This window comes from Hylobates moloch, unplaced genomic scaffold, assembly GCF_009828535.3.
Source record: "Hylobates moloch isolate HMO894 unplaced genomic scaffold, HMol_V3 SCAFFOLD_1, whole genome shotgun sequence".
Lineage (NCBI taxonomy): Eukaryota > Metazoa > Chordata > Mammalia > Primates > Hylobatidae > Hylobates > Hylobates moloch.
Window position 1 is genome coordinate 82,656,133 of NW_026652276.1, and position 20,932 is coordinate 82,677,064.

The window sequence follows — 20,932 nt, forward strand, 5'->3', positions numbered from 1 at the left end:
ACACTTTCAGATAGTGTTCTTGTTTTGAAACAGTTAGTTCCAGAAGAAAGTGCTCTGATCAACATGGATCATAGTGGCAAGGATCTGTGCTAAGCTTTGCGTCTTCATTTGTCATCCAGATGCTGCAAATGACTTTTGTTGATGTTCTTGTTCTAGATACTTCTGGACATGGTGTAAATACATCTGATATGTATCCAATGCCCAATACCTTAGAATATGGAAACAGAACTTACAAAATAATTAATGCAAATATGACTTGGTATGCAGCAATAAAAACCTGCCTGATGCATGGAGCACAGCTGGTCAGCATCACAGACCAGTATCACCAGTCCTTCCTCACTGTTGTCCTCAACCGGCTAGGATATGCCCACTGGATTGGACTGTTCACCACAGATGTAGGTATCCTAACTCCCTTGAGACATCCTTGAATAATTAGGTTTAGCATCTACCTCCTTCATGATCTTACCACTGAAATTAGCACTGAAAAAAAATCCCAAAAGTAATAATAAATATAACACTTAAATAATTGGTTTATGCAATTACTTGACCAAACTTATGAACAGCCTATGACTACAAAATAAGAGTGCACACCTCTTTAGGGTAAACATCCACTTGCCTAATGTCTGGAAATTAATACCATTCTAAGGTTCTCTGAAAATTTCCAAGTACCCCGATACTGCCTTGCATGTGCACTGGAACACATCTGAAACTCAAGCACTGCATTTGGGAATTTGTGGCATTTAATGAATCCCCAAGAAAAAACGAATCATGCTTCTTGTCTAGAAATGTGATTATTAATTAGTTTAGTACCCCTTATAATTAAGCACTTGAGGTTTTATTTTCCTCTAGGGATGTGGTTTAGAGAATATGTTATTTTCATTTTTTTAAATAAAAATATTGTACACTCAAAAGTAGTGAAAAGTAAACTAGTCTATCCTGACCCCTAGTTCTACTCCCTAATGTTAGTAATTGTGAACACTGTCTTGTGTGCCATCTAGAAATTTTCCATGTGTACACATATATATTCATGTAATGGAAGAATATGTACATTGTTTTTCAAGCACAAATGAGATCCTATTCTACATGCTGCCTTTAAACTTGCTTTTTAATTTAATATATTTTTTTACAACTTCACATGTCAGCACATATAAATCTCATGAATTCTTTAGAACGCAGCATGTAAGGATATACCACAACTTATTAAACCATTCTCCTGTGAATAGACATTTGGGTTCTTCTCAGTTTTTCACAGTTATAAACAATGCACAACAAATATCCTTGTGCCAGTAGGATAATTTTTTAGAAGTAAAATTGCTGCATACACTTAAAATTTTGACAAGTACTACCAAATTGCCCTCCAAGAGTTTGCACCAATTTACATGCCAACAACAGTATGTGATAATGTCTAGTTTTTTCACATCCTTGCCAACACCAGGTATTCTCAAAGTTTTAATCCTTGCCAGTGGGAGAGATAAATGAATGATATTTCATGATTATTTATTGCATCATGTAGTACAGAATGTTTTAACTTTACGTAGTTAATTTTGCTTTATGGCCTCTGGATTTTCTATGACTTAGAAAGGTTTCCCCCACACCAACAGTACAAAAAAATTTAACCAAGTTTTCTTTAACATGTTTATGTTTTCAATTTTATGTTTGAATCTTTGATCAATCTGAAATATATTTCACTGTAAAAGATAAGGTACTGGTCCAATTTCACGCCAATTGCTCACTAGAAAATCATAGTGGCAGGGAGCCAAGAATTCCTAAAAACCAAAAAAGATCTCATTTGTGGCAGATATTCCTGTTTGTCAAGCTGTATTCACAGATGTCCTAGCCCCTCTTTAAAAAGGTGTGTGGAAGTAGCAATCGACGTGGGAATTGCAGTATGCTCAGATAACATTGGGTGATGCTGCCAGCGGTCATGGCAAAGAAATGATGACTCAGTTTTCCTCCACAGAATGGTCTTAATTTTGACTGGTCTGATGGCACCAAATCCTCTTTCACTTTTTGGAAAGATGAGGAGTCCTCCCTCCTTGGTGACTGCGTTTTTGCCGACACCAACGGACGCTGGCATAGCACAGCCTGTGAGTCATTTCTGCAAGGTGCCATTTGTCATGTGCCCCCTGGTAGGTACAATTCTATTCAACTCAAAAATATACCCTATGTAACTACTGTATGCAAGACATTGTGCTAAGCAAGGGATATGAGGATGAGTATAGTAAGAAGTCTCTGTCTTCAAGAAGCCTCTGGTCTGGTTGGTGATATAAAGAAAAACAGAACTACAAAATGATATAAGAGAGGTAGCAAATGTTATGGGGGTTATCAAGAAAAAGAATGCATCGTATTCATTTGGAGAAAGGTAGAAAGGCTTCTTGAAGGACATGGCAGTGCAGATGGGCCTTGATAAATGGGTGGGTGTAAATGGGTAATAATGGGACATGGAAAGGCATTCTGAGGAGAAAACCTGGATGAAAATGGGGAAGGAAGACAGGACAAGGCTTGTGTAAGGCAAAGCCGATGTTGGGATTTGCCTGAATGCAGGTTAGGCTTAAGGGAGGGGTGGGAAATTAGATGAGAAACATGGGCTTCAAGCATGTGTGGAGGACTTTGAGGATTCATGTTTAAATCAAAGATTGATAGGATTCCAGAGCTACAACAATGATGATGGTGATATTGTTTGGATATTTACTAGATATCTGGCTCTGCACTTTACATAATATCTCATTTACACTTAAAGTTCACCTGGCCTAACCCCTTTATTAAAAATGAAATGTAAACTCAGAGCATTAAATAGCTTCCTAAATGTCTCACAGCTGTCCATCACCAGTACCAAGAGTAGAAATCAAGTTTCCTGCATAGAATTCACTAACACAAGCTGGCCTCCTTTTAAATCTCTCATTTAGTAAAAGTGCATGCATTTACTTACATTCTGGGTACTGTATCAAATAACATACAAATTTTATATCTTTAGATCAAAACAATTCAGGATTAAATGTAAATGATAGCCACATATATCTTAGAAAAGCTAATTCTGCTTCTAAAACACCATAAAAGCTGTCCTTCCCTTTTTTCCACTTTTTTTGTTGTTGTTGGCACTTGCCTTTTCTTGGAATCTTGTCCTTTCAATAACAATGCATTTGTTGAATGCTTAAGAAGTGTCAGGCTCTAACTCATTGAAACTTCTCAACTTGTAAGGAAGGTGCCTCTGTGGCTCACATCAGTAATCCCAGCACTTTGGGAGGCAGAAGCAGGAAGACCTCTTCAGGCCAGGAGTTTGAGACCAGCTTGGTTAACACAGTGAGACTCTTTAAAAAAAAAAAAATTCAATTATCTGGGCTTGGTGGTACGTGCCTGTAGTCCTAGCTACTTGGGAGGCTGAGGCTGGAGGATCACTTGAGCCCAGGAGTTTGAGGCTGCAGTGAGCTGTGATTGTGCCACTGCACTTCAGCCTAGGTGACAGAGTGAGACTTTGTCTCTTAAAAAGTTTTTTGTAATTAAAAAAAATATTTTTAAAGGTTTTGTTGTTAGCTCTCTTTTATAGATAAAGAAACCAAGTGCAAGATAACATGCCCATGGCCACACAGCTAGTAAGTGGTGGAGCTGGGATCTCAGCATGGATGTGTCTAAGTCTCATGCTTGCTCTCTGAAATAAAGTCCCCCTGGAGTTCCCTTATTTATTTTATGTTATGCTATGTTATGATACTTTATTGAACGCATTATTTTCTTTCATAGGTTTATTAGTGGGTAAGGACTTTTCAAATCTGTGATACATGGCACTGCATGAAATGCATACATTTTGAAATCTCTTTTGCCAGCGTCAGTCAGCTGCCACTCTCTCTGGGAGTCATAGCCCCTGCTTGTTCCAACCTTTAGGATGCTAATTGTAAACATGAAAGAGCCACCCTCACCCAGGCAGCACCCAAACTAAGCCTACAAAGCTGTGCCTTAACATATCTTGCTATGTTTAGGTAAAGATTATTTCTGTCAGAAATGCTATAAACTGGTCCTAGTTCTATAATCATTTACATGAAACCCAATCTTTTAGAGTATTACCATGAAAATCTTGTTACATATATTTATCTTGGTCTTTTATAGAATGTAATGTAATATTTATCTCAATAAATAAACCCAGTCACCACCCTGAAATCATAACTGGTTTTTCTTCACAGAAACAAGACAATCTGAACACCCAGAGTTGTGCTCAGAAACATCTATTCCCTGGATAAAATTTAAAAGTAATTGCTACAGTTTTTCTACAGTCCTAGACAGTATGAGTTTTGAGGCTGCTCATGAATTTTGCAAAAAGGAAGGTAATTGTTTTTGTGATGGTAAAAATGCTTTCATGTGCTCCTTCTTGCCATTTCAGTAAACAATGTGGATTTCTTTATTCATCCCATTATTTAGTGACTTTAGGAGCAACAAAAACTGAACTATTTAAAAAATAAATACTATTGAAATTGCTTGTTTGGAGGACAGCTACTATATGAAACAATGTCCAGTGTAGAATTTGGAAACCTAAGATGATGTCTCAGCATACTGCACTTTCCGAAAAAAACGTTCCTTTTGCATGCATTTACATTATGAATTTTGAATGTTCCCTAAAATTAATATTCTATGCCTTAACTTCTGAAGTGCAAGCTTGTATCTTTTTAAAAATGTGGTTTTACTTTTTTAATTTAAAATCTCTTATTTACAATGGAAATTTTCACTTTTCAAAACCTGAGCTTTACAATTAATGGTATAGGAAACATTTTTTAAAGTATATTTATGTGTAAACACAAATATTCCTTTGCTACTTGTCTCTCTCATAGGTTCTAATCTTTTAACAATCAAGGATGAGGCTGAAAATGCATTTCTCCTAGAAGAGCTATTTGCTTTTGGTTCTTCTGTCCAGATGGTTTGGTTGAATGCTCAATTTGATGGTAACAGTAAGTGATTTGGGTAGAGGAGAGGACATAAATAAATACGTGGTTGTTAAAGCTGATGATAATGGCATCTGTGAGTCAGAAAACTCTCCTTGGATACGTTTTCTGAGAAAAAATAGCATGAAACCTAAAGCCATTTCTTCCAAAAACAACATTGCAACCCTTTTCTTTACCCTTTTGTTTTTAAAATAATCCCAGAACACCAAAAATAAAAACAAACAAACAATAACATGTTTATCTTTATTCTTAGCAGGAAGATGCTTGGCTGGAACTTTGTGTTCACAGACTTAGTCATCGCATACCAAAACCATATTTACTAGAAAATATGCCAGGTTTCTAAATGTTATAAAAGCACAATAGAGTTATGGAAATGTTTCCATGATGAACTGTGCTGTTAGGATTCTTATTTGCTACTCATAAAAACCAGAGTTTGTAATAAAATGGAAGCATGATATTCTTTTCTTTATGTAATTGATGGTTATTGAAAGGTACTTGTGAAGAAAATTATTTTAATTGGTATGGAGAGCTTGTTACAGTGGTGTACCAAGGTTGGAGGTGAGCCTACCCTTTCGAGGAGGAGTATTTTAATCACCAACATTGTTTAGAATTTCAAGCAGATGGTGATAATAAAAAGCAGACCAACTTTTAGTTAGCTGTATTGTTAGTTTTAAATTATTTTCAGACAATACACTATTGCCCACACATGGGATGGACTCTCCTACCGCCCCTACCCCCTTGGTACATGGCTGGCTTGCTATTAAAGAAATTCACTGTAAAATCTTTTTAGAAAGCCAGCCATTTTGTAATGATGAAGATGTTAGGACTTCAAAGGATTTTTCTTTACTCGATTAGTTTTGTTTACCAAATGATTTCTTTAAATCGATTATATATATATGGAATATTTCCAAATTCAAACTGTCACGTTAAGAAACATGATAACCTAAATGACCTAAATTAGAACACTGTACCTAAAGAGGCAACTTTATTAATGCCTACTTTTTGATGTTGAGTACATCACTATATTTACTGAGTTGAATGTATTATTTCAAGAGTCTCGTTAAATTCAGGGGCTGCTTTTTATGGTTAATTTCAGTCTTAGTGTGTTTGATAACCATGCACATAATTCATAATGAGTCAGCAATTTTCTCACAGATGAAACCATAAAGTGGTTTGATGGAACTCCCACAGACCAGTCAAACTGGGGCATTCGGAAGCCAGACACAGACTACTTCAAGCCCCATCATTGTGTTGCCCTGAGGATCCCTGAAGGATTATGGCAGCTATCCCCATGTCAAGAAAAAAAAGGCTTTATATGTAAAATGGAGACAGGTAGGTAAAGTCAGAGAGTAATTCTTCATTTTGATTCTACCTTAACTAATGTTGGCTGACTTCTTTAGCATTTAAAGGTTTTAAAATCCAAGTTGAGAGAGTATTCAGATAGATTCTGACATTATTGTTGTGTTCTGCACCAAACAAGTCAGAGAATAGTTCAGTTCCTTCTTTCTCTGATATGAGAAAAAAAATCATTATAAGTCAACTCAAAGACTATGATTTTTCTTGTGTCACCCCGGTTGATCACCTAATGGGCAAAAAAGCATTTTCCCTCAAGCAAATAGAACTAGGAATGTAAACCAGCAACCTTCATTCTGGTGACTGCTACTCGGAATTTTTAAGGTTTATGTTTGGCCTCAGGAAATATAATCTAGGCTTATGTATATTTGCTGTAGACAAGAGGATGTGATTCTCTGTTGCAAGCATAATGTGTCATAAAAGTCACATTTTAACTTAATCATGAGCAACATACTTAGTGTTTAGTAATTAAAAAAACAATAATTTTAGAAATCTAAGCTAGAAAATTCTAGTCACTGATGGTGGGAAAATGTCTATAATAATTACAGCAATTTCTAGATGTCAGTATTATAAAGGAGGGATCGCTGTGGCCTGGACTGCTAGAGAAGGATTCAGACATGAGGTTTTAGGATCCCAAAGGATGAAGAGAATTATAGAAGCTGGAACAGAAGAGGAAAAGGCCCAGCCTGATTAAAGGCAGCAACTAAGAATGTGTTTCAGTTAGAGCAAAGGGCTCACGTTAGGGGGTGATGGGAATAAAATTGGACAGTAATGTAGGATCCTTTCAGAGAGAGTGCCAGTCTAAAGAGCTGAACTTTGTGGTGGAAGAGACAGACCCCCTATGTGCCCTGTAGACACCTGTGATGAAGTAGAACTCATGAGGATATGAAGAGAAACATTTGTAATTTGAGTGATTAAACTAGGAACGAAAGAGGAGGGGAGAAACAGGAAGAGAGAATTACCGGCCTTGGTGACTGATTTGAGCTGGGAATGAAGAAGAAAACACTGCAGGTGTGGGCACCAATGTTTGAAACCCCCACAGTGTGAGTCTCAACTCTGTGTGAAAAACATGGCTAAGCCTGATAAATAATGTGCCCAAGTTATCACTAGCTTTTAAATATCAAGAACAAATCAGAAACACCTCATGTCTTACAGGACTTTAAAGCTTCCTATAATGCAGATGACACCTCTTTCATCCTTTGCAGCAGCTTTCCAAGGTAGTGGAGCAATTTAAATATCCCCATTTTACAGACGGGAAAAGTTCCTGTCCAAACTGAGGCTACATCAAGGACTACAGAGAAAATTCTAAGTTTTCTAAGTGCTCCTTCCATGCTGCCCACTGCTTCTATCTGGAGAACAAACACTCTTAACAGTCTTTCTTAAAGATGTATCTTTATATTTAAAGTGATGGTTATCCCAAGTACACTATAAAAATTATAGTACTATATTCAATTATCGCTTGTATTCTGAAAATTTGTGCATCTGATATGCATCAATTTAAAAGAAGTGTCTTCATAAAAACACAGTAATACGTATTTTCGACAGTTTAATGCAACGTTAAATGGCATTGTTTTTATATTAAAAGAACAAGTCTGGGCCGGGTGTGGTGGCTCACACCTGTAATCCCAGCACTTTGGGAGGCAGAGGCAGGTGGATCACTTGAGGTCAGGAGTTTGAGACCAGCCTGGCCAACATGGCAAAATGCCATCTCTACTAAAAATACAAAAATTAGCCAGGTGTGGTGGCGCACACCCATAATCCCAGATACTAAGGAGGCTGAGGCAAGAGAATTGCTTGAACCCAGCGCAGAGGTTGCAGTGAGCCGAGATCGCGCCATTGTACTCTGGCCTGGGCAACAGAGTGAGACTTCGTCTCAAAAAAACAAAAAAGAACAAGTCTGTTTTTTAAAAGTATAGTTTTGCTATTAGTAACAGTGTTGTGATTTTTTTCATGTCTATCAGAGTGAATGAGCATCAGTAGGACACCAAGGCAGTTCTTTTACTCACAAATCCATTTATTCATCTTCCTCTGGTTCACTCTCTATATCTTTCTCTGGATCTTTACCTAGATCAAAAATAGAAAAGTTCACATTTTGATATAACATCTACTTAAAAGATGTGTTTTTACAGTAGAAAATTTTAAAACAGAAACTCTCTAACTTTTTGGATGGAGAAGCTGTTGCTCATTCCTCAAGACCCATGAGATCACAAAGGTGAGAAGATGCTGATTTAAAAATCCTTACAAAGAGGCAGGCAGATTATCATTGCTGGACAAACTCCATGTAAGATCCCAACAAAACTGTGAGTTCCTTGTATGCAGGTTTTATATTTGACTCTATATTTATTGCAGCACAGTGCTGGGACTGAATGGAAACTTCTTGGCTTAAAAAAAACAAGCAGGGTGTGTGTTTGTGAGCACTAATAACGATGATTACAGTAAATCAAAGGTCAGCACACTTTTCTTGTAAAGGGCCAGCTAGTAGACATTTTAAGCTTTGGGAGCCATATGGTCTCTGTCACATGCCATTGTAGAACGAAAGCAGCTGTAATGATACATCAATGAATGAGTGTGGCTAAGTTCCAGTAAAACATTTTTTATAAAAACAGGGTCATGGGCCATAGTTTGCTGATCCCTGAGTAAGTAATGACATATTTTTGCTGAATTAAAAGAAAAACCTCATTTTAATTTTTGTATTTGATTTTAGATATTCGCACTGCAGAGGAGCTGCCAGAAAAAGGTATGTTTGAAACCATATAGAACATTTTGATTTTTCTTAGAAATAATAAGATAGAAAGCAACTGTATGACAGTATCTATATTACTTCATTGCCACTGAAGTTTTTCTTTTTAAAAAAAAAAAATCTTCTTTCAGGACCAAGTCACAGCATCATTCCTCTTGCGGTAGTACTGACACTGATAGTCATTGTGGCCGTTTGCACACTTTCCTTCTGCATATACAAGCATAACGGTGGCTTCTTCAGGAGACTTGCAGGGTTTCGGAATCCTTACTATCCTGCAACCAACTTTAGTACAGTACATTTAGAAGAAAATATTCTCATTTCGGATCTTGAGAAGAGTGACCAATAATAATGAGGTCAGTGAACGCCACAGCCACCAGAGTAAGTAAAGAAGACTAAACAGGAGTCTCATCTGTCTTTCCCTTTACAGCCCAGATGCCATTAGAATGTGAATTGGGTCACTATTTTAATTATTCTTGAAGTGATTACTGGTTTTGAATTTTAACCAAATCAGATGGGTTTTGATTTATTCATTTCCCTAAACTGTGATCCATTCTTAAAAGGGGGAAATTATGCACTGGTTGTTTTTCAGAAAGACAAGAACTATTAATTAAAAGAAACTCCCTATTGAAAACTCTGAAATCAATATGAATAATAGTTTTTGCATTAATGTATCTCTACCAAAATTTGGGGGAATTTTAAAACTAATCTGGTATCTATTCAGACATTTACCTGCACTCATATCATTAAGAAAGACAGAAAGAAGCAAAAAAAAAAAATTAATCTGGTATATGAGAGGAAAAGGAAAGGGCTTCTAGGAGGATTCTTAGTTGTTTCTTTTGAATTCACTTTTAATAGCAGGATTTGGAAAATACTAATTTCTATGCTTAAGGGTCACATATTCTGGGCTCTCAACTCATATTTAAGGTGACATTCATTTTTATTAGGTCTAACATCTCAAGCTAAAGGAGAAAGAAAAATACCTTCTTTTAAATGGCAAAGACCTTCATTAGCAGCACACTTTTATAAACAACCATATAGTTAAAATGTGGCCTTAAAACTTCAATTACTAAATGATGATTAAGTTGGATATTTTAAAATGTCTTATAGATAAGCTTAAAGTAATATGTTGAAACTTTAACAGTTGTACTGTTAAAACTCATGGACTTTCTGAAAAACTACAGATATAAAATAATATGTAACACTCTTAACAACTGGAAGATATAAAATGTAACTTGGATTTAAAGGAGAAGAGCTAAAGATCTGAATTATAGTCTCATTAGAACCAGACAGACGTTGTTGAGAAGTACTAAATAAATTAGTAATCTAGATATCTTTATTATGTAAATGAGTTTAGATGTTCCATTTAATAAACTATTTTCTGGGAACGATCTCCTTTTATATTAGTCTAGTTAGTGTAGATGGTAAATAATGATTATGATACTGTCTGTAAATAAAAAATTACAGATTTTATTTTCCTTTATTAGTTCCTTATAAAGAAAACAGCTTCATAATCAATATCTAAAAATTTACTCATTACATAACTGTTTATTGAATTTTATCAAGAAAAAAGTGTGCTGGGCATGGTGGCACTCACCTGTAGTCCCAGCTACTTAGGAGGCTGAGGGAAGAGGATCAACTGAGCTCAGAAGTTGAAAGCTGCAGTGAGCTATGGTTGCGCCACTGCACTCCAGCCTGGGCAGCTGAATGAGACCCCAACTCAAAAAAGTGCTGTTCTAGAAACAGGGGTACTAAGGTGAGCAACTTGGGGTAAGGGCTATCTTTTCATGGCACTTATTTGCTAACAAGGGAAAACTGACAGTAACTCAGTAAAGAAATGCATATGCAGAAAATAGCAAGTGGTTATGAAAATGAAGTAAGGGTTCATGATAGAGAGAAACTGGGGGACTCTCAGGGCCTCCCTGAGAGTGTGCATTTTAATTATTACAACCAACTGCCTCAAAACCAGTGGCCACTAGTCACAAGGGGGAGCTCTGAGAGAAAGTATGAATAAATTTCTAAGAGGCAAACCATCATCATTAGAAATACAATTTGAAGAGCATACTACTAAGAATGGAATCCTTGTGGCCTGCAACAGTTAATCCAGCTTCCAAAAGCAGCTCTTTGCTACTGTTATAATAATTTACACACTGGGACAGTCTACCTCCATAATCTTTTTAAGTATTGGGACTTCATTTTTTAAAAGATATTATATTATGTGGCAGTTGCATATTTATGACTCAAAAGAATAATTGGCTTGAATTCACCAGATGGTATAAAAGCCCAATTTAACAATCTTTTGAGTGGAATTAAAGCTCTGTTCTTTTCAATGGACTTGGTAAAAACTGCTAATCAACCAGCCTTCCAGTCAAGGTATACAGTCACACATAATAATTTGACAAAATACACCATTAGGAAAGTGATTTTGCAGAAAGAAGCTATATTGCTTCTCAATGCTCCATACTTTGATGTTTAGTATTGAACAATATCTCCAGAGAATCTAGACCTATGGACAGATCACACACTTCTTGCAATTACTGAATTTGCAGAAATAGTACTGAAGTATTCTGCTACATTTTTATATTTGCATTTTTTTGAAACTTTTTTCTTTTTTTCTTTTTTTTTTTTTTTGAGATGGAGTCTCGCTCTGTTGCCAGCAGGAGTACAGTGGCGTGATCTCAGCTCACTGCAACCTTTGACTGCCTGGTTCGAGTGAGTTTCCTGCCTCAGCCTCCCAAGCAGCTGTGATTACAGGCACGTGCCACCATGCCCAGCTAATTTTTTTATTTTTAGTAGAGACAGGGTTTCACCGTGTTGGCAGGATGGTCTTGATCTCCTGACCTCGTGATCCACCTGCCCCAGCCTCCCAAAGTGCTAAGATTACAGGCATGAGCCACCGCACCTGGCCTCATCTGTATTTTTAATGTAAACTAGATTTTATAGCTGTAAGTCGAAAAGAAAAAAAGTAGCAGGTAATGGGTATATTATACACTATTTGGATGATGGTTACACCAGACTCTACCACAACATACTGTATTTATGTAACAAAATTACACTTGTACTCCTTACATTTATGCCAAAAAAGTGGCAGGATCACAAATTCACACATAGTTAATGTGCCCCTCCAACAGTTAATTGTTTTCTATGACTAACCTGAGGATCTTTATAGACTCTGAGTAATGGAAATGCGTGGGTTTTTCCATTTAACAATATATTTCATGGATTAGAAGAATCAATATCGTGAAAATGGCCATACTGCCCAAGGTAATTTATAGATTCAATGCCATCCCCATCAAGCTACCAATGACTTTCTTCACAGAATTGGAAAAAACTACTTTAAAGTTCATATGGAACCAAAAAAGAGCCCGCATCGCCAAGTCAATCCTAAGCCAAAAGAACAAAGCTGGAGGCATCACGCTACCTGACTTCAAACTACACTACAAGGCTACAGTAACCAAAACAGCATGGTACTGGTACCACAACAGAGACATAGATCAATGGATCAGAACAGAGCCCTCAGAAATAATGCCGCATATCTACAACTATCTGATCTTTGACAAACCTGACAAAAACAAGATACGGGAAAAGGATTCCCTATTTAATAAATGGTGCTGGGAAAACTGGCTAGCCATATGTAGAAAGCTGAAACTGGATCCCTTCCTTACACCTTATACAAAAATTAATTCAAGATGGATTAAAGACTTACATGTTAGACCTAAAACCATAAAAACCCTAGAAGAAAACCTAGGCAATACCATTCAGGACATAGGCATGGGCAAGGACTTCATGTCTAAAACACCAAAAGCAATGGCAACAAAAGCCAAAATTGACAAATGGGATCTAATTAGATCTAAAGAGCTTCTGCACAGCAAAAGAAACTACCATCAGAGTGAACAGGCAATCTACAAAATGGGAGAAAATTTTCGCAACCTACTCATCTGACAAAGGGCTAATATCCAGAATCTACAATGAACTCAAACAAATTTACAAGAAAAAAACAAACAACCCCATCAAAAAGTGGGAGAAAGACATGAACAGACACTTCTCAAAAGAAGACATTTATGCAGCCAAAAAACACATGAAAAAATGCTTATCATCACTGGCCATCAGAGAAATGCAAATCAAAACCACAATGAGATACCATCTCACACCAGTTAGAATGGCCATCATTAAAAAGTCAGGAATCAACAGGTGCTGGAGAGGATGTGGAGAAATAGGAACACTTTTACACTGTTGGTGGGACTGTAAACTAGTTCAACCATTGTGGAAGTCAGTGTGGCGATTCCTCAGGGATCTAGAACTAGAAATACCATTTGACCCAGCCATCCCATTACTGGGTATATACCCAAGGGACTATAAATCATGCCACTGTAAAGACACATGCACACGTATGTTTATTGCAGCACTATTCACAATAGCAAAGACTTGGAACCAACCTAGATGTCCAACAACGATAGACTGGATTAAGAAAATGTGGCTCATATACACCATGGAATACTATGCAGCCATAAAAAATGATGAGTTCATGTCCTTTGTAGGGACATGGATGAAACAGGAAACCATCATTCTCAGTAAACTATCGCAAGGACAAAAAACCAAGCACCGCACGTTCTCACTCATAGGTGGGAATTGAACAATGAGAACTCATGGACACAGGAAGGGGAACATCACACTCCGGGGACTGTTGTGGGGTGGGGGAGCGGGGAGGGACAGCATTAGGAGATATACCTAATGCTAAATGACGAGTTAATGGGTGCAGGCAATCAACATGGCACATGGATATATATGTAACAAACCTGCACGTTGTGCACATGTACCCTAAAACCTAAAGTATAATAATAATAATAATAATAATAATAAAACAATATATTGGGCTAATACAGTTACAACAGTCTTCTTTCGGGTTAAATATTTCTTCTCTTGAAGGGTCCACTCCTTATTAAAGATAAGATTAAACTGAATGTTTACTTACACATTCAGTCTTTTGGAGTTTCTTTACTCTTCTCAAAATGGTGGTTGGATATATAAGAACTTTGCTGTGTCCTGGTAGTGTTGAGGGGAGAAGGTGATAACTTACTGTGGATGTATGTTAGCTGGTGTCCACTGAGAACAGCTGTCTGGCCTCACTGCTGGGAATTCTGCTGGCATCTGCTGTGAAGTCTGCAGTTACTTTAATCTGTAGTCTGTTCTCTTTGATTTGGCCTCATTCTGGCTGTCCTTGGTGCTGTCTTATCTCTTAAGAACTGGCTGTGTCTCCTGTTGAATTCCCTGTCCGGACACTGCAGTTCTTGGCTACAAGGCAGTCACTTCACCCCTGCAGTGGTGAGATCCCATTAGCTACTATTAGCTACTCTTTTCATCCAGAAAGGCGAAATGCCATAGCAAACAATCCCACAGTCTTGGTGGATTAACACAGCAAAGGTTTATTTCTCACCCACACCTTCATGGGCTGGCAAGAGGACTTTGCTCTATTCAGTCATTCATGGGTCCATCCTCCTCCTATATAGCCAGCCCTCTGTCTCCTAAAGCCTGGAGTCCTCCATGGGCCTCCAATCTGTGGCTGACAGAGGATGTTAACTTGAGACCCATCTTTGATTGATTATGGAGTTTCCACAGGCTGTTGAAATACATCCTCTAAGTCAACAGTCTTCAAACTGGGGACATATGCCTAAGGAATGCAGGAGCATGGGTATTTAAGAAACTTAATTTCCAGAATCTTCATGTATATTTTTTCTTAAAACTGATTTGCCTGAGAGCACCCCTGGTTCTTCTTCCCCACCTCTCTTAACACAAATACCTTTCTCTACCTTTAAAAAGAAAAAGAATGACTTTCTCTACCTTTAAAAAGAAAAAGAAAAAGAAATGGCTTTCATTTCAGATCTTACTATGGGAAAATCCTCCATGGCTCCAAAGAAAAATATTCAAAGTATTGATATCAGTGAAGCTTCTTTTAATAAAGAAATCATAAACTCATTCTGTAGATCCTCACGTCTTTCTCTGTGTTAGGACATTTTTCTGTTAAAGTTGAAGCGATGACTTAGAAATGAGTTATTTTGCCCCATGTTCATATATTCTGAATTAATATGTATTATACAGTGCAACAGCTGGAGTGATAACTACTTTCATTTGAAAATTTATCTCATCTATTTCCTGACTACTGTCAGAGAACAAGCTATAGAAAAAGTCTGGTGAAAGCAAAGTGAAGCATGTGTTGCCAAGAACCTAACATCTTATGTTATCCAGAAGAAAGTCCCAAGGCTTGATTTATCTTAGATTTCTATGTGAGTTGTGAGGATGAGTATTAACAAGCTTATCTGAACTGAAAAATGAATTCAGACCTTTTCTGAACTTTTTTTTATTTGGCTCACTGGTTTGACAACAAGGATTGACTTTACCCATTAAGTTTTATGATGAACATTTTGTATTAATTGAATGAACTAAATCTGCTGCTCTTGTGTTCTGATTAAAGCTTGTAATAGGATAAAGGCATTTTAATAGAAAAATAGTACTAACCGAACTATAATGAAGTGATATTTTACTTTTCCTAGCCTTCATTTGTATATCAGGTAAAGCAAGGTGCCTGTAAGTGAAAGAGTAACAGGCATAATGAACAGTTATTTGAAGAGTCTTAGTAAAGCCTTTTAATTTTACTTGTAGGAAATTGACATGAATCATTCTAATGACTGGGTAACAAATCACTTTGTAAGTAGGGTGTTTCCAGTTCTATGCTTTAAGAAAAACTGAAGGAGAACATAATCAAGCAGTTGGTTGATATAGAAAATAATTTTTAATGTAGAATCACTGATTTTTTTGGCACCTATGAGAAAGGAATTCAAATAACAGAGGGATATTGTTATAACAAACCTCCTTTTATTCCCATCTACTTATTTACATGAACAAAGTTTCTATGTTAGGATAAGTTAGAGTATGCTGTGGAAACAGACCCTGTAATACTAGTGGTTAAAAACAAAACTCAGAAGTTAATTCATTGATCATGGCGAAGCCTGCTATGGTCAGGACACTTGCCTCCAAGCAATAACTCACAGATCCAGGCTGTGTCCTACCTCCAGAATATGGGGCTTCCACTGCTGCTATGGCACTAGAGAACTGTGAAGTTCCCAGATTTAGGAAGAAACACGTGGCACTTCCACTCGCATGTCATTGGCTGGAAGTAGTCACATGACCTAACCTAACTGAAAGGAAGTCCAGGAAGTCTTCCCCTTTGTGTGCTCAGGAAAGAGGATAATGGGCTACAGATAGCACCAGCAATTGCTACCAGAGTTTCCCAGCATGTATAGCTACAAAAAAAGAAAAGAGAGAACAGAATTGATGCTGAACCTTGATTTATACTAGCAGCTTTTAATACTAATTAATTTTTATCTATGATATATCCATTTCATTAAGAGATCCATTTGCTATCATTTTAGTTTGACATATACTGTCTTATTTTAATCTTTGTAACATATTTATTTTGTTCTGATCAATTGTATACTAACAATAATTGAAATGACAACTCAATATAGAAGAAAATGTGTAATACTTAGAGCCTATATTCACAGGGACTTCTTAAAAAATAATTTTAGGCCAGGTGCAGTGGCTCACGCCAGTAATCCCAGCACTTTGGGAGGCCGAGGCGGGTGGATCACGAGGTCAGGAGATCGAGACCATCCTGGCTAACAAGGTGAAACCCCGTGTCTACTAAAAATACAAAAAAATTAGCCGTGTGTTGTGGCGGGCGCCTGTATTCCCAGCTACTCGGGAGACTGAGGCAGGAGAATGGCGTGAACCCGGAAGTCGGAGTTTACAGTGAGCCGAGATGGCACCACTGCACTCCAGCCTGGGCGACAGAGTGAGACTCTGTCTCAAAAAAAAAAAAAACATTAATTTATATATATATTTTTTTACTGCAGGAAAATATGACAAGTTAATGAATAAAATATTTCACAAATTATATTTCATTAGGATAAAATTCTGTGGGGGAGTTGGAATGGAAATACAAGATTGAAAGAAAGTAATATCTCTGACTACTGAAGAGGTTATTTGTGTGTATTTCTATTTTTAAATAGATTATGATAGAATTCAAATTGTTGTAGTATCTCCAGTCAAAGGAACTTAGGCTTCTTGAGAAAGTGGTTGATTGCAGGTCTAAGGCAGGAAAATACAAGATGAAACTGGAATATCTTGTGATGGCAGAAGATAAGGAGGTGCTCACAAAAAGATGGGAAATGTCTGAAGGGTACAGGAACCAACCTGAAGGAGCTCTCCAGTGGAAATGTTGGAACAATTTGAACAAAAAATAAAAAATTATAATATTGGATTATAACCCACACAATAAATATCTGTGTCCATACTGATGTAAACAATTGAATGAGTGAATGAATGAATGAAAAGAAGAAACAGTTCTTCTCCCCAGTAAATTCCAATTAATAAATGTAGAAGAAATGAGAGAAACAAAAATCACTATCAGGAAAACACAACAGTAATAATTGTTGGCAAGACCTACCAGTTGGTGCAAAAGTTAGTGGGTGACTATTTGAGGAAAAACAGAATATTTGCATAACCTTAAGAGTATTTCCCCCAAAATAATCACTAATTACAAAGGGAAAGTAATAACTTTACAGTAGAGAAACTTCTTTAATCAAGGGATCAAGGTTAACAGAAGCAGTAATAAGCCACATCAGCATCATGTACCCCCGGTATGGCATTGAGAAGGGCACATGACTTCTTTGGTATCCTCCCCAAAATGCATAATCTCAATCATGAAAAAACATTAGACAAATCCAAGTTGAGGGACATTCCACAAGATAAATGATCACTTCGAAAGTGTCCAGGTCATGAAAGATAAGGAAAGACTGAGGAAACGTCAAGGATTTGAGGACACTAAAGAGATGACAACTACGTGCAAGTTGAAATCCTCAAATGGATCATGGAACAGAAAATGGTCATTATGGGAAAATGGGAAAGTAAAATAAAGTCTGTGGTTTAATTAATAGTATTGTACCAGTATTCGTTTCTTTGTTTTGATGATTATACCATGGTTTTATGAGATGTACCATTAGAAGAAGCTGAAGGAGGCTGTACAGGAACTCTCTGGACTAAGTTGGCAATTTTTCTGTAAACCTAAAATTATTTCTATATAAAAAGTTAACATTTTGCTATGATATTAGACACCACCAGATATATTAAAAGAGTGATAAGGCACTTTTATTTTTACATGTCATTATTTATAATATTCTGAAAATTGCATCCTAATTATAAAAAATTTTGGCTGTCAACTTAGAAATTCGTGAAGCAATATGCCTTCTTTCACAATTCTTTTAACAATTTTGTATGCTAGCCAAAAAGTTTGAGGACCACTGCTATATGACATTTTTTCTCTCCTGTCTCAGATAAGAAGCAGGGCAAAACCCTGTGTGTCTCCAACTTACCTAACACACCATCCGCTGTAGGATTAGGACCCAGACACGTGTAGCTGCAGGCCATGCTGACTTCCATCTGCTCTCTTTTCTCTGCATTCTTCTTCTGTGTCACTTCCCTGTCTTGTCAGTACTTCTAATTCTCATACTCCTGCTATCCCCTACAACCTCATGCCTTAGTATTAATAGGGTACGGCAGGGAAAAGCTCACTTAGTTTCCATTTTGTTCTTGGAGAAGAAAAATTTGGAGACATTTCCAAAATGGCATGTACGTCATAATTCTTATTGACAACATTTATAAGAAACTTTGTAGTGATTATCAAGATACATGCTTCGAATATTTATTCCGTCTTTCCCCACCTTTCAAAATAAGGATTTAGAGCAGGAGTTGGCAGGGCCAAATCCAGCCTGCAGCCTATTTTGGAAATAAAGTTATTGGGACGCTGCCATCCCCATTCGCTCACATACTGTGCATGACTGCTTTCATGCTTCCGTGACAGAGCCGAGTGGTTGCAACAGAGACTGAATGGCCTGCAACGCCTAAAATATTTACTTTCTGGACCTTTACAGGAAGTTTGCCAACCCCTGATTTAGAAAGTGAAAACCTAAATGGGGAAGTCTTACATACTTTAACGTATCTTAGCAAGCACTGCTTTGTTAATGTATATGGACAGCACTTAAAATATATCAATAAACAATTCTGATCAGTAAACATTTATTTAGAGCCTATTGTGGCCCAGAGAGTGTCCTGTGCTCAGAGGCATAAATACCAATAACACCCCATCTCTCCCCTCATGGAACTCAGTCTCGGGGGAGAGAAATATGTAAATGATAAGTGCAATGCAATGTGACACAAATAATATCAAGAGGAAGAGAATCAGAAAAAAAAGGAAAGGGAACTGATTAATTCTGTCAGAAGTAGAGAAAGGCTTAACAAGATAAATGATATGTATTAAGTTGTAGGAAATGTCAGATAAACAGCTTTCTTTAGTATTTTTTGAGTTAGAAAGCAAGTTTTTAGCTTGGGGTCAGAATATTTTTAGAGAAAAATTTTAAAATGTGCCTAAATCTGAAATTCTGGATTTAAAAAAGTGAAAATCTGCATGTGCCTCTTATACCTAATGACGAATTCTAATTGCAGAAGAATGCCAATAACTAAAACCACAAAATGAACCCTATGTATACTGGTGACCTTCTTTACTCAGAATTAATTAACACAAGCACTTGTTTCTTGCAGAGCACTTTGCTGTAATTTAGAACAAATTAAGGGAAAAAATCATTCAAGTGCTGTTTTCTTCACACCATGAAGTAAGCATGATGGACCAAAGTTAACTCATTTAAAATATTATCATCCATTTCTTGTAATTATGAATAGCAATACCATCTTTTTTCTTCAAAAAAAAAAAAAAGACATCCTGTTCTATGCTATTTTCAACTTGTTTCCTGTGCTTCTATTTATTAATGGAAATTGATTTTTCAAGATTAATGTAAAATGTGTTTCTGTTTCTCCCATTAAGTCTCTTATTTATATTAGATTCAATGTATATGTTCCTGGATATTTTTCAAATAAATATATTTTTAATATAATACAGCAAATTGCAAATTGTTAAAGGATCATTTGTAATGTTTTCTCTTGGCCCTCCCTAGCCCTGAAACTGTGGCTTTATTATTGTCTTCACACAGTTGTTTGTGAATTAACTTGAGCTCCTTGAGTTCCTACTTCTAAGAGATTATTTCAACTTTACTCTTTACCTTCTTAGTATACAGAGCTTGGTAGGAGCTGGAAACCCAACTCACAGATTTAGGAAACAGTGGGTTCTTGTCCCTGTGGACATCAGAGCTGGGGGGAGGGAGAGATAGAGAACCCGAAGGCAGAACAAGGAAAAACTCAAAGAAAGGAATGGGGAGGAATGGAAACGTAACAGGAAATGTTGCCTCAGCGAGTCACCAAGGGCTTTGGAGTTCCTGGCCCAAAATGTGGTTCTGTGCAGGCTGAGTACAAACTTCAAGACAGAGCATGCCTTAATCAATGTGCTAAGCCACTCCACTGGCTCGGGCAGCCCTTAAGCAAGGGCTCTTCTGATCAGACAAGGAATTGTTTCCTTCCCTTTTACTCCAGATGACACCTAAAGGTGCAAAAGAAAACCATCTCTGCACACTACCAAACAGAGGGTGCGTGAATGAAGCAGAACCTCCTGACCACAGGCAAGGACTGGAGAGCTTGGTGAAACTGGTGCTCAAGGTAGAAATTCCCTGCGATTGCTGCTGTAACTTATACTAAACGTCCCCAGCGAAGTGAAGGGAGAAAAGAGAGATATTAAGCAAGAAGGCCTACTTGTTTATGCATTGCTTTAGAAGATAATCTGTAATTGCATATTAATAAGTAAAGTTAACTTTACACTTAAATAATAACCTATATTTGTTACTGCATTTGAATCACTCTTATCTGACTTAGTTGGTCAGGAAATAAAAAAAGTCAGTTAAAGGAAGGAATCGTAAGA

The 20,932-nt window shown here is 37.0% G+C and overlaps 1 protein-coding gene and 1 long non-coding RNA gene across 5 annotated transcripts in view; one reads left to right on the forward strand and one right to left on the reverse strand.

The window, feature by feature from the left end:
• PLA2R1 (phospholipase A2 receptor 1) overlaps positions 1 to 20,020 on the forward strand; it is a 127,937-nt gene extending 107,917 nt beyond the window's left edge. The window contains exons 24-32 of one of the 4 annotated variants that reach the window (XR_009214348.1): positions 157 to 395; positions 1,961 to 2,129; positions 4,173 to 4,313; positions 4,815 to 4,931; positions 6,081 to 6,257; positions 8,983 to 9,015; positions 9,150 to 9,396; positions 10,582 to 10,771; positions 19,669 to 20,020. Coding sequence is in view for 1 of the 4 variants with exons in the window: in XM_032755591.2 (XP_032611482.1) it covers positions 157 to 395; positions 1,961 to 2,129; positions 4,173 to 4,313; positions 4,815 to 4,931; positions 6,081 to 6,257; positions 8,983 to 9,015; positions 9,150 to 9,364 (1,091 nt within the window). In the remaining 3 variants the exon portion in view is untranslated. Of the gene's footprint in view, positions 1 to 156; positions 396 to 1,960; positions 2,130 to 4,172; positions 4,314 to 4,814; positions 4,932 to 6,080; positions 6,258 to 8,982; positions 9,016 to 9,149; positions 10,391 to 10,581; positions 10,772 to 18,404; positions 18,493 to 19,668 lie in introns of those variants that run through there. The other 3 variants (XR_009214345.1, XR_009214347.1, XM_032755591.2) reach the window with 3 other exon arrangements.
• LOC116810759 (uncharacterized) lies at positions 6,301 to 19,215 on the reverse strand. Its single transcript, XR_004370372.2, has 3 exons — positions 18,444 to 19,215; positions 14,093 to 14,329; positions 6,301 to 8,342 (listed from the first exon to the last, which is right to left on the reverse strand). It is a non-coding gene; the product is annotated as an uncharacterized LOC116810759 (long non-coding RNA).
• Positions 20,021 to 20,932: the final 912 nt, after the last annotated feature.